This window comes from Vipera berus, assembly GCF_964194415.1.
Source record: "Vipera berus genome assembly, chromosome: 1".
In the NCBI taxonomy this organism is placed as follows: Eukaryota; Metazoa; Chordata; class Lepidosauria; order Squamata; family Viperidae; genus Vipera; species Vipera berus.
Window position 1 is genome coordinate 287,636,422 of NC_138202.1, and position 14,854 is coordinate 287,651,275.

A 14,854-nucleotide genomic window follows, 5' to 3' on the forward strand; every position below is an offset into this window, starting at 1 on the left:
AAGCCGCAAGCGCCGGTGTCACCTGGGCTCCTGCCCAGCTCACTTGCTTACAGAAAAGAGGCTGCTTGCTAAGTGAGTTGGGCAGCAGCCCGGGATCAGCATTTCTGAGTGCGATTTCTGAGCGCGACCCAGATAATCCCGGGCTCCTGCCCGGCTCACTTGCTTGCGGAAAAGAGGTTGCTTGCTAAGTGAGCCCAGGATCAGCTGAGTCACGCTCAAAAGTCACGCTCAGAAATGCTGATCCCGGGCTCCTGCCCAGCTCACTTAGCAAGCAGCTTATTTTCCGCCCGGCTCACTTGCTTGTGGAAAAGAGGCTGCTTGCTAAGTGAGCCGGGCAGGAGCCCGGGATCAGCTGAGCCGCACTTAGAAATCACGCTCTCATAAACGCTGATCCCAGGCTGCTGCGATGCCGCGTACCACCAGCCAGGTGCTCGCGTACCACTAGTGGTATGCGTACCACCGGTTGTAAAGCCCTGTCCTAGACTGGCCCTATTTTCGCTCCATCACTGGAGGTTTTTAAGAAGCTAGACTCATCTGAAATGGTACAAGTTCTCCTGCTTGAGCAGGGAGTTGGACATCCAAGGCCCCTTCCAGTTTCTATTCTATTCTATTCTATTCTATTCTATTCTATTCTATTCTATTCTATTCTATTCTATTCTATTCTATTCTATTCTATTCTATTCCATGATTACCTGACTGAACTATGATATTCTACATGCTAATGAGATTGGAAAATAGAATCAGATGTCTTTTCCTGAAATAATATAGTAGCTGCAGAAGGAAAGTTCCATGATTTTAGGTCAAAGAGGGGAGTCAGATTTGCTTAAAGACCATGTGATTTCCTTAACAACTGCAGTGATTCACTTAACAACAAAGTGAAACCTGGAAAAAATCAGGCACAACCCACTTTACAACCACCTTGCTGAGCAATGAAAATTCTGGTCCCAATTATGGTTATAACTAGAGAACTACCTGCCTGGCACTTTTCAAACTGATTAAAATGATGCCACATTGTTATTATCATAATTATTTACAAGCATATTATACAAGGAAATAATACTTTGTTTAGAAATCCTACAGCAGAAAAAACATTTAAGTTGTAGAAATATTCTATCCATGCACTTCAATATTAATACAAAACAGCACACTTTTTTTCTGCATTCATATATCCATATCCTATATGGAAGTAGAAGGCAAAATGCAAAATTATTTTATTCATTCTATTCCCCCCCCTTCATTCTCATGAATAAAAGAGATATGTGTCCATCTGCCATCTCTCTTAGTTACATTATAGTAATTAGACAAATAGTAATTAAATCAAACAGTTTCACTCACAACTTGCCATCCTTGAAAGAACGAACAAGAACATTATCTTTCTTTACTGCAACTTCATCACTGCAATCTGGACAAACCACCTGTATGGAAATAAAAAAAATTATATAATTATTAGAGAAACTTTATTTAAAATTATCTAAGAGATCATACAAATGTATTTGTATGCATATACATCTGGTTGTTATTGGCATGGATGGTCAGCATACAAAATCCCCTTTTCCAACTACTCTAGATATTTCAAGTAACTTGGTGGGCGGGGGAGGCGGAAGGATCTTAAATTGTTTCCTGCATGAAAAACAAAACCCTTGGCCTCCATCGTCATCTGAAAAAAACACAGCAGAGGGGAAAAAGTATTTTTATCTGAGAGCAAAAAAAGAAGCGTGAGGCACTGCAGCTTCTATTTTTCTAAAAGGCTTATGCTGATTGAGAGAAAAAAGAGGTTGTTTGCCTCTGCATTCCTTTAAGTGGAATTCCCTTTCACCAAACCCTGATGTAAAGTGAAGAAGAAGAAAGCTTCTTGCAATCTCTACTTCTCCAAAACTCAGCACAATTTTTTTTAAAAAAATAAACTTTCTCTACTTTTCTGATGCAGAAGTGGAACCTAGTAAGCTAGTATATTAGTAAGCTATCTCAACATATATTAACCCTCATATGCATATGATATTTCTGCCAGAATTTAATAAATTTCTGGGCACTATGGCCACTTTGCTGTAATCTCAGATTTATTGAGCTACTATTTAAATCACACTGCCTATTTCATAGCAACACTGTATAACTGTAAGGTCCTGGTTAACCTAAATTAAGCTGTGCAACCCTGGTGTTACTTGATGGTTATCTGAGACTAAACTGAAATGACTTTTTAAAAATGTACTCCAGGATTTTTCTTCCAGACTGCAAACCTATGTTCTAAATTAGCAGAAAAGAAATTTTATTTATCTGCCGACTTCCAGTGGATATGGCAATGGAATGATAGCTTTTAAAATCATCTCAAAAAACAGTACGAAGTTCTACTTAGTCCTTACTGTTGTTGCTACCATGTTTCCCTGAAAATAATACCCAGTCTTATACTTTTTTTTGCCTCTAAAAGAGGCACTAGGTCTTATTTTGGGGGGATGTCTTACGTTAGGACTGCCGCAGCCAGGCCTCCCATGACTTGACACCTGTCGTGCCACTGCTTGACTTCTTCAACAGCCACTTGCCACCACTTGCGGCCAGACACGTGATGCATTGCGCTGGTGCTACCACTCACAGGCTGCATGATGCTTCACGCTGTTGCTGCCACTTGCGGGAGGCTGCATAGCCCTTTGGGCCGGTGGCGCCGCTCACGGTAGGAGGCTGTGCGGTCCTTCGGGCCGATGGCAACACCCTGAAGCAACATGCGGCCTCCTGCCACAAGCAGCAACAATGGCCCAAAGCACTATGCAGCCTCCTGCTGCGAGCAACGGCAATGGCGCGATAAGCCACCTAGCGCGACAAGTGTCAGGGCAAGGGAAGCCTGGATGCGGTGGGCCTACCAGTAAGGTAAGTGGGTGCAGGGTGTGTGGGCAGCTGCAGCCCCCCAGCATGATTTTTAGGGGTGCACCTTGCCCCCATACTAGGGCTTATTTTGGGGGTAGGACTTATATTAGCCCCCCCAAAAAAATCAAGCTAGGGATTATTTTCGGGGTAGGTCTTACTTTTGGGGAAACACAGTATCTTCTTACTGATCAACTTATCCAACTCTCAGTAGCATAAAATATACTTATTTGGGCTACTTCTTTATTTCTACTAATGCACAGGTGTCAAACTGGCGGCCCACAGGCCGGATGTGTCATGGCGAAACCTCGCCCACCCCATTGCTGGCAATGGGAAAAAAAGTAACGATATGTCGCGACACGTCATGTGACATTGCGAGTCTGACACCCCTGTACTAATGGCACACTCTTATTATTACATAATCACCTAAAACATAAGAAAAGTCCCTTGCCTAACCCAGCACCTGTTTTCAACCATGGGAAAACTACAAGCAAGATATAAAGCCAGTAACTAATAAAACCTTCGTAAAATAATTAAAGCATCTCTCTGAATTCATCTTCTCAAGGCTTGGTGCAGCTGTTTCAAAGGCCTCCTCACATCAGATATCTGTACAGTATATGCATGAAGTCAATTCTGTTGGAACTGCATCTGCAACACAATCCTAAAAGCTAATCCTACTATTTGCATCCCAGTAACTGATATTCAGAGGTTACACCATCTCTGAATATAAGCGTTCCACCAAAATATAAGTTTTGTATCATAATACAACAGCTTTTGCCTTTTCAAATCATCTATGTGGCTTGATAGACCAACAGCAAAAAAATGTTAATAGTTTAGTGTTTGAAAAAGGAAATGAGTCAAAATAGAGTTCCGTTTTTCATAAAACATACACTCTATATTGGGTACATACAAACACCAATTTACACATACTTGTTTTAGTAGCTATTAAGCATCAAAATGTTAAGGCCTTTATTAATGTAGTCCCCTGCACATATAATAAATTGTGTGTTATTCTGCATTTATTTGTTTTGTATCAAAGCACTGATTTATTAAAGATTGCAACTAAAATTGCAGTCTTATTTCTAGGACTGTATTATCTGTTTCAATTCTTTTTTAAAAGAATACAGAAAGTAAGTACTTACCAAAGCTGGAAACCAAATATTTTTCTTTTTATCCGTACTAACAGTTTCTACGCATACAACTTTTCCTAATAATTCATCAGTTTGTTTTCTGTCATCTTCGTCCTCATCACTTGAGGATGAGGAAGATTCTTCTTCTGGGCTATAAGGGAAAAGGTGTCACCATATAAATGTTTATTATACAATTTATAGTTAGAATTAGTATGAAAAGTGAATTTTTGTTTAGACATTGCGACTTTAGTTACGACTTTACAGCAAACTAGTGGGGAGCACTATATAATGAGTGAATGGAATAAATAAATGAATATGGTGGCTGATGCATAGTAAAATCAATAATTTTCCATTAACAATCCCACATAGTAATACAGCATTAAAAGGTATGTTGACTCAGCCTTAATTATGATGTAATACTTTAAATTATGTTATCCTGGTTCCAAGTGCCATCAGAGGAATTCTTGGTAGGAATTATCTTCTAAGTTATTCTGACACTGACATCTCTATTGTACAGGATGCCTTTCCATCTTCTGGGAATTAATTATTGTCTGTCCAATGGTGTCCTTAGCATACCAATTCAACATTGGAACCTTTTTCTGAGTTCTAAAATCTTTTGGAAATTCTGAGATCTTTTCTTGTTATTCAATGTCTATTACAAAGTTTAATGTCTTTACAATACTGCGCTTCTAACAGCCCCTAGACATTCTTCGTCAAGTTCTCTTCTGGTATTTTTGTTTTTCTTGGCTTTGGGTTCACTTCTCTTTTTGGCAATTTCCCACTATTTGTTCTGACATCCAGTTTGCTTTCTTTTGCTTCTTGGTCTCTGGTAAATCTCTTTTCACATTCATCCCTAGGAATTTCTCTGACTTCAGTCACAGTTATCTCTGTTTCCCTGTCAATGAGATTTAGGACTTCAAAGTGATTCTGGAAATTCTGTTTGATCAAGTCAAGATCAGATCATGGAAAATGATTGGCTTTCTTCTGCTGCTGTTTTAGCTTAAGTTGGAATTTGCACATGTGACATTTACGATCCACTCCACAGTCAATCATTGGCTATGCCTTTACTGTTATAGCTGACTTTCTCCACCTCCTTGTATCCTTGTAATTTTGTTAACTTGATTTCTGTACACTCCATATGGTAATGATACAAGGAGTGGTATAGCAATGTCTTGTAATGTCAGAGTGTGTGTGTGTGTGTTTGGGGGTGGGGAGTGTTGGAAAAGAAATAACTGATTCTCAGAAGTTGGTAAGTCATTTTTAGGAATTGGTAAGTCATTCACTACATTATTTCATTTTCCTAGGCCAAACGTTTTCTTCTTTAATATTTCCAACGTTTGCATTCCAGTCTTCAACTACAGGTGGCATATCTTGCTTGCATATTTTTGCCAATTTCTTGGCAAAATCAACTTCCCTCTAAATCTCATCAGACTCCTTTTGTATCAGTGTTAGAGCATAAGCTTGGATAATCATTATATTAAAGTCTCATTGTATTGTTAAGTCATTGATTGCATTGCAGTTAAATCTTATTCTTGCTATATGTCTCCTGGTTATAAAAGCAATGCTATTCCTTCCTTGTCTTTTGTGCCCATAGTAATAATGTGATCTTCTGTGTCCAATTCTAGTCCATCTTAATTCTCTGATGCCTCGAAGGTCAACATGTGGCCGCTTTATTTTATCTTCCCCTATGTTGAGTTTTCCCATGTTTATGGTGGTTATGTTCCATGTTTCCACCATAATTCTGCTTCTGATATCAGTAGTTATATAGTGCTGGATGATGGTCCCCTCAGGTCAGATGACATTCAACGTGCTACTGAGGTAGAGTTGAGGATCTTTTAGAGTGTTCATCATGAGGCTGGATTAAAGCCTTCAGGACATATTTTTCACCAACATCCTATGCAGAGTAGTGAGGCTAATAATTTTGTCCTACTAAATACAAAGAAAAGCTTATACTTTCATATGCAATGTTCCTCCAACTCTCAGCCTCCAAAAGGGGAGTATTCATTTGAATGAATAAGCAGTATATTCAGGGTGATCAAAAGCATTTTCAGCAACTTATGGAATACACCTTCGTAACACCATCCAATTTCCTGTTAGGTTGTAAACAGTGGAAGAGAGCATCTTCCTTTCTGCCTTGCTTCTCAGAAATAATGTGTTGCCCTTTGTATAAAGCAATTAAGTGAACTACATAGTTCTTCCAGTAAGCTTATGCCGATCTAAACTGTAGATATAAGAGAATAATAACAAACTTTTCCTTAATCCATTCTAAACCTTGCCTGTATTTCTTTTTAAAAAACCTAAGATTGGCTTCTATTTCCCCAGGTAACTTCCCACATTTTCAACTTCTACTTTAAATTATATGCTGCTTTTTTACTCAGTTGAAATAATTCTAAAATGAAGATAATCATGAATCAGATAAATATCAAACTTACATGTGATTAGATCTTCTTCCTCTATTAGTTTTCTTTCCAATGACAGGAGTCCCAAAATGTTCAGGGTTGGTAAGAGGGAGCTGATCTAATGTCTATTGACAAAAAACATTATTTTTTCAATTACTGAAGAGAATTTCACAACACAGATTTGTCAGAATATGAACAAACACATTTGTTTGAAAAAAAAGTAATTCAAACAGGAGGCCCTGTTATGAATAAAACTCAACCTGCAAGGAGCATGAAAACAGAAAGAAATACAAAAACAATACAACTACAATAGAGTATCTACAAAGAGATACTATTTTATACAGGTCTCCCAAATGCCATTTTTTCCCTTCCTACCTTCAGCAAGGCAAATAACATAAAGGGGCAAGGTTTTTGGATGGGGAATCTCTATTCAGAAGATAGAGCCAAAGCCCCATTTTCCTGTGGTCATGTCTTCTCATGGAAGGGGTCTAGGATAATTCCCTGAGGCCAACCTGCCATGGCCATTTTGCCGCAGCCAACTTGCTGCAGGACAATCCACATGGGATAACTCAGTGCAATAAATGTTATCCGCCGTTGTTTCTTCTGCATTATTTTCATTTTTGTCATACAAGACAAGAAAAAATGATGATCATTCTCACCTCATCTGACATAAAATACATTTTATGTGCAGGAGAGAAGATGCAATATATAGGAGCAATCAAATGAGGAGACTGTACATTTGAAGAATTAAAACTACAATATCTCTTTTTTTGTTTTTGAATTAGCTTAAAGGTTCTTATTTCTTATTATTGCAAATTATTGGTAATTATTTGTTCTTAGTACGAGTTATACAACACTGTTCTATACTTTTAACCTCTCTTACCAGAATTGAAATCTAATTATAATGTTCATTAAGCACACATTTTACTGTACAAATAAATGTCTTTGCCTAAGTTTCCAGTTATAGGAAGCTAATTTGGAAATAAAAAATATGCTATTCCAGCCACTGACACATGAACACATGACAGTAACAGAGATTCTCTTTATCAGAATTACATATTTTTCTAGATTTCACAACTATACCCCACTGCTGACAGTGAAGCACAACTTATATATTCCATTCCATTAATCAGTGGGCAAATATTATCAGAGCATGCTTAATTTCTATAGCATAGCTACATTAAAAAGAAAACGTTTACCTCACTTTCAGCAAAATGTCTTTCTCCTTTTAGGCAAAGTGAAGAGCGTCTAAGAGTTTTCTCATCTCCATCATCAAATACTGTTATCAATGGTAAAATGAAATGCAATATAAAATTTTGTATAGTTTTTTTTTTAAAAAAAATTCCTCAAGTTTAATTAAATTTCAGTAAAACAGCTGAACCTACTTTTTCCATGAATTTCATACTTACCAATTTTATCATGACTTCTAGCTAAAAGTAAATCTAGCATTTCTAAGCCATATTGAGTTTCTCTTAATCAGAAATATCAAAAATACTATAAAATACTATAGGCTCTAACCTAAGTAAACCTGTGCAGTGTAAGAGGATAACCTTTAAGGACACTTTCTAGAAACAGTTCTTTTTATAGAGTGTTTTAGACAGAAAATAAAAATAAGCACAAACTATACATCAATTCCACATTTTGTAGTTGTGTCAGGAAACAGTATTATAGCCACTGCTTTAATATTGTGATTTATTTTATATATATATATCTATATATATATAGATATATATATATATGTTGTATGTATGTATGTATGTATGCATGTATGCATGTATGCATGTATATATATGTATATATATATAGCCGGAAAGCCAGAGAAAGGAAGAAGGGAGATAAAGTACAACAGACAGAAGAATCTTAAAATTTTGATAGATAATACTTTATATTGTGTGTGTGTGTGTGTGACAGAGGGAGAGAGAGAGAGAGACAGACAGACAGACAGACAGTGGGAGGGAGGGAGAGAATGAGAATGAATGTATAATAGTATTGAACTATGTTGATGGGACATATGATAACTTGTTAATGGGACTACCAAGCTCAATCCAGATCTCATGGCTATTTTGTTTGGCAAATTTTATGTAAACAGGTAGTTCTCAAGTTACAACTGTAATGCCTGCCCATTAAAATGGCAGAAATTGGATCCAAGTCATAAGTCCCCTTTTTCACTTCAAATGGTTGCTAAGTGACCAGTCATAAGTCAAGAACTACCTGTATAAGAGAGCTAATTTCATGTAGTAGTTAAGTATCAGGCTAGAAACTGGGAGACTGTGAGTTCTAGTACTGCCTCAGACACAAAGCCATCAGGGTGACCTTGGACCAGACTCAGCTCTAGGAAGGAGGCAAAGGCAAACCACTTCTGAAAAACCTTGCTAAGGAAACTGCAGGAACTAGGCCAAGAGAATTGGATAGGATTGAATGAAAGAAAAATGCACACAATAGCCGTTTGTTCTAGAATTTCTAGAAGCAGCTGGGAGATGTCCCAATGGCATAGAAGTAGTACAAAAAACAAATCACAAAAATAAGAACCCCAAAAAGGGCCTTTTTAATGCAATTTATATCTTGAAGTTTTAAAATGTTAAAAGAGTCAGATTCTAACCTCTATGAAATGGCAAGAAGTTATTATTTAAAGCTTTCAATAACTCTTGTTTCCTATCTCTGTCTTTTTATCATTATCAAGCAGATTCTGTCCCAAAACATTCTTAAATGATTGCATATCCTTTTCAATGGAGGTACTATACTGAAACTAAAAATACTCATTGAATACAAAAACCATCCCTTGGGGAATATGACAGGAAAAAGTACATTTTTTTCCCAAACTTAATTTTTCAATTGTGTAAAAAGAAATTTAAGGTTTCCTTACCTACAGTATACCAGCTAGCATCTGTTAATTTATTGATGACAGCCTCCTGATAAGTTCCATCTGGATTCCTGACTTCCACCACAGTTCCTACCTACAACAAAAACAACTTTAAAGGTTTTTAAAGAGCCACTTGGTTATGAAACACTGAAGCACTTCACTTCTTATTTTATTAAATGTAGTTTTTATACTCATGTACAATACCATATGAGAACCAGTTTGTTGTAGTGGTTACAACACCAGACTAGAAATCTGAGGAGACCATGAATTCTATTCCCACCTTAAGTGCAAAGCCTCCTGAGTGACCTTGAGCCAGCCGCTCTTTCTCAGCCTTAGGAAGGAAGCAAACGAAAAAACTGAAAATCCTGCCAGCAAAACTGCAGGGATTCTCCTGGCAGTTGCCCGAAACCAACACTGAGGGTGCACACACACCCAAGTGTAGCATATAAAAATGATTTTTTTTAAAAAAAAGCAAAATATGATGTGTTGAAGATCCAAAAAAGCTACACAAACGATAGGATGGAAGGAGGGAATAGACATCTTTATTTTCTGACCGCACATTTTTACTGTTTTTTATTACAATAATTCTGTCCTTCTGAAATACACATACAACAAAGATAAAAAGCCATGACACCTGAGTAGCACAGTTTTGCAATATGGATACTAAATTTATTTTGGAAATGAAAAGACTTTTATTATAATTATCTAAATTCTATTGCTAAAGTATTGAGTCTTATACTCACAATTTTTCAAAACAGAGGAAAAGTTATAGCAGTATAACATTCCTGCTATTGAAATGTGACAATATACTACTGAAATGTACCAATGTAAAGATGTAATAAAGTATCTTATTCACACAACTGAAACACCCATGATACACATTTAGCTTAATTTTGTCCCACAGAGATGGGACACAGCATGGATGGCATTACAAGGAGTACTATAAATAAATCCCAATGTTCAGTTAAGTTATAAAGCAAAAGTTAATTTATATATATTAAGATTTGAAAATCATTTTAGTTTTATTTATAGCAGTGTAAACTAGTCTTCAAAAATTCCAGTTAGGGTAAGGCCAGAATTTGTAAAACAATCATTGATCAGGCTGTTCAAATTATTTGTAAAAGAGGTATTGTTTTTTAAAAAATCTTTTTTTTCATGTACATGATGTGCTTTATATTACTTCCTTACTGCCAGCAGATGGTGAAAAAGAGTTGATGTCAAAATGCTTCGCTAAAATAGTACCTAAAACAAGAGCCAGACAAGCTTCTTAGTACTGAGGGTTAAAAGTCTGAAAGAGTATGTGCAATATAGTTTCAACTTCTCTGCATATCAAAGAAGATTGAAGAGAACATCTCTAATCATTATAAAAGACTTATTTTGGACAAGAAAGAAAGGAAAGCACCAATTATTTTTTTAAATGTTCAATTTAATATTCATATATTCCTTTTTGTTAAACACCATTTTTCTTTTCTTTCTACTTTTATATTTTCTATGAGTACAAACGTTAAGGATCAATTAATATTATAGCCAGCAAAAGGAAACTACTTTCTCTCCATCACAAGAGACTGCAGTTGATTTCCATTTTAAAGGTAATGAAAAGAAATTAGTCATAAGGAGATACTTTGTTTTCTAAGAGACGCCTAAACTATTACTGCAATGTGCAGTTTGAACATTATAATACAGGAACTTCTCCCACCAGTATAAAGGGAAATATATCATTTAAGTTGAATAAAGGACTGTATTTCGAGTAGGAACAATTTTAGTGATACTATTTAACATAATGTACAGTCCATACATTCCTTGCAAAAAGTGAAAGGAAGGGGAGGTGAAGGATTGTCTTAAGTCAGAAAATAGACTGCTATTTCTAAACTACATAGTATCTAGCAATTACTCTTTTATGAGAAATCTTTCCAGAGTACTTACTATTATATAAAAGAATAATAAGAGCTTTGTTGGATCACATCAAAGCCCATCTTAGTCCTTATGTCTTTCCTGCCACTTTTGCATTTGAAGACATGTGGCCCCCAAAGTGGAAATGTGACAGAACAGTCAAGACTGATAGACTTGTCTATGATAAATTTATCCAAAAACTTTGTATCATATTATATTTACTTAAATTAACTGAATTTCATTTTCCATATGACTGACCATTTATTCAGTTTAAACAGACTCTTCTAGATTTTGATTTGATTTTCATTACCTCAAGTCATTTCGTATCATCTGCAAATTTGGCCAATTCATTGCTTACTCCTACATTAAAATAATTTACGAAGTTATTCCTATATACTGAGCTAGCAAATCACAAAAAGACAGATTCTCTTATTCTATGATCATCAGATTTACTTAAGAGCTTTTGATGAGTAACTCGGTCAAAGCTTTATGAAAATCCTGGTATATTATGGCAACAGCGTTATATGCAATTGACACTAGTCACCTGCCTGATGATTCTCTCAAAAATTTCTAGGAAAAAAAATTATGCATATTTTCTTTTACAAGGAATTTTCTTTTATGTGCTTAAGGTTTTTTTCCTGTGACACTGATGAGCTAAGTGACTGGCACTTGAGAAAAAGAGATGAGTATTTCCTTCATACAACAATAATATTCCCTCCAGCCACGTTTTATGTCAAGCCTGTAAGAGAAATATATTCCAGAGATGGGCACCTGTGGCAGGTTGAAGCTAAAAGATTCTGAGAGTTGATTGCACCCTGAAGTTCACAGGCTGCACACTGGTAATCTCTATATATCTTTAATAGAAATATACAGATTCCTAAGTGAATTCCAAGGAGCCTTATATGTAGATAATTACACTTCCACAAGTATTCAGTAGAAGATGTTGACTGATACCCAACAAATATTCAATTTATATAACTGCCCAGTGTCACTTATTTGAGATGGGCTAGTATATATATTGAATAAATAAATATACATTACGTATTGTTCTCTACTATTCACTATACAGAAAACAACAAAATCTTATCACAGGAATAGGCTCTTAAATTCTATAACACATAACATTATTCTGCAAATTACATTTCAGTGTTTTTAAATAATAAATGTTTGTATATAGAGGATAATGTTAATGCTATATTGAACTGTTCAATTTTAATATATTTCAAATACACTCATACACTTCAAATACACTTTAAATTTTCCAAGAATTATTCATTTTTTCAGCAATTATTCAGATATGTTACCTTTAAAGGACCTTTTATGTGGTCATCCTGAACTTCTAAAGTTGATGAATCATGCCTAAATGTTACCTAGAAAATGAAATTGTAAATATATTTAAGACAACGTAAGAATGGCTATTGTATTTCTGAACTTGAGCATAACCTATTTGCAACTGCTATTAGATGATGCTATTGATGTTCAACTGAAACTCAAATTTTGCATTTTTCATCTGTTACCACTTTTCTATCATAGTGGAACAGCCAGATTGTAATAGAATTAAAAGATCAGAATTATTACACATTTATAAAGATCAACTGATTTTTTTATCCTTTTCCCCTTTATAAAGGAATACAAGGTTATAGATGCAGGCACAGGAAACATTTCTTTAAATCTCTGCATCTATCTTCCAACAATAACAGTTAAGTAAGGTAATTAGATGATTTTGAACAAGGAACTCTCAGCCCAACCTAACCGTGACTGTTGGAAGATAGATGCTTCCCTGAGAACTTTAAAAGAAAACACATAAATCCAATCAATAACAATATCATTAGGTTACAATTATACAAGTAGTTTATAACATCAACTATTCTTTCATTTTCATGCTCTGCAACCTTCTCTTGCCTCACCTACAAAATATCTGAAATGTAGATTCCAGCAAAGTTCTGTGGTTCCAACTTACGTAACTATATAGCCACAGGAAGATGAAATGAAATCACACTTCACATCAATTTATCATTCTCTAAACCATACGGATAAAAAACAATTAGGATATAGCTGCAAAGAGATATAAGTATTCCCCTATCAATAAGCATTTCTGAGTGTTACTCTAAAAATATACCCTGGCCCTTAAAAACTCCATAAAAAATAAATAAAAATAAATAAAAAACCTGGAAGCCAATGACTTCAGTATCTCAAAATGGCACCAAAAATGCTACAAGAGAAAGATTAAATACTACTGCATTGATACATATAGTGTCAATGAGAGGTCAGTACATGGAGTGAAGTCTAATTCAAGCATCAATCAAATAAACTTGTTTTCTCCCCTAAAGTCTTCATGTTTGCTTGGGGGAAATTCTGGTTCAGATTTTGAGATTATGTTAAAAGGAGTTCCATGAGGTGGACCCAAAAATTCCTGAAACAGCAATCTAAATATAGCCCTAAGGATCTTAAAGATTAAGATCACAAGGGCTAATATTCTTACCAGGGGTGTGTACAAATTGGCTAGTGATAAGTATGCACATTTATTTTTGTGTGATAGAGTTTTAGCTTCCCATAATTTGGAAAAAGCAAGTAGAGCAACTGAATACAAGAATATATGAAAACAAGAGAGAGCTTTTCCCAAAGATGCTTTTTCATGAGGCAACTGGACTTTGTTTTTGTTTGAAGACATTTCACTTCTCATCCAAGAAGCTTCATCAAAGGTGAAGAGGCTTCTTGGATGAGAAACGAAACATCTTCAAAGAAAAACAAGAAAGTCCAGTTCCCTCGTGAAAAAGCATCTTTGGGACAACTATGACCTGGATTACTGAGAATCTCCATAGACATTAAGAGAGAGCTTACTTCAAAGTATGCCAATTTCGAGATTTTTGAAGGTGAGACTGATTTTTGCTTTGACCAAAAGGTATAATTATTTTGTCCTATTTGGATTACACATATTTAATTAAGAAATTGATCATTTTAAGTAATTCATGCTTTTAATCTTGCAAACAGAATTACAATCCATATGTTACTTATTCAAGAGTAAATGGAAACAGGTCCTAGCTAGATAGCAAACACAATATTTTGTCAAGTTTGACTCAGCCTTCCATCCTTCCGAGGTAGGTTAAAATGAGGACCCAGATTGTTGGGGGCAATAAGCTGACTTTGTAATAATGCCGCTTGGGGGGGACCGAAAGCCCTAATAAGCAGGCATATATTTTATTTTTATTTATTTTAATTCCATTTATATCCCGCCCTTCTCCGAAGACTCAGGGCGGCTTACAAGCTTAGCAGTAGCCTTTATTCTATGTATATGCCTGCTTATTAGGGCTTTCATACACCCCCCAAGCGGCATTATTACAAAGTCAGGTTATTGCCCCCAACAATCTGGGTCCTCATTTTACCTACCTATACATAGAATGAAGGCTATTGCTAAGCACATTGATTTGTGCTTTAGATTGTAAGCCGCCCTGAATCTTCGGAGAAGGGTGGGATATAAATGGGATTAAAAAAAATATTTGGAACTTGGATTTATGGAAACAATTGACTCAATTTCTCTTGTGCAAGCCTGTGTAAAATAAATGGATTTTCTGCAACTGCATGCAGACTATAGATCAGAAAGTCAGTATCATAATCAGAAGGATTTAGAAAGTTTCTGTTAAATGGGAATACATGCATACACAGTGCTATTCCTTTTCTCCATATTCATTATATTAATGTTATAGGCAAATTTAGCAGAAATAACT

At 35.7% G+C, this 14,854-nt stretch overlaps 1 protein-coding gene across 4 annotated transcripts in view; it reads right to left on the reverse strand.

The window, feature by feature from the left end:
* ARID4B (AT-rich interaction domain 4B) overlaps positions 1-14,854 on the reverse strand; it is an 88,872-nt gene that overhangs the window by 48,247 nt on the left and 25,771 nt on the right. For all 4 annotated transcript variants that reach the window (XM_081313197.1, XM_081313196.1, XM_081313195.1 and 1 more), the window contains exons 4-9: positions 12,434-12,499; positions 9,243-9,333; positions 7,579-7,658; positions 6,413-6,504; positions 3,993-4,131; positions 1,336-1,415 (exon numbers count right to left, since the gene is read on the reverse strand). In XM_081313197.1, coding sequence (XP_081169323.1) covers positions 1,336-1,415; positions 3,993-4,131; positions 6,413-6,504; positions 7,579-7,658; positions 9,243-9,333; positions 12,434-12,499 — 548 coding nt within the window. The remainder of the gene's footprint in view (positions 1-1,335; positions 1,416-3,992; positions 4,132-6,412; positions 6,505-7,578; positions 7,659-9,242; positions 9,334-12,433; positions 12,500-14,854) is intronic.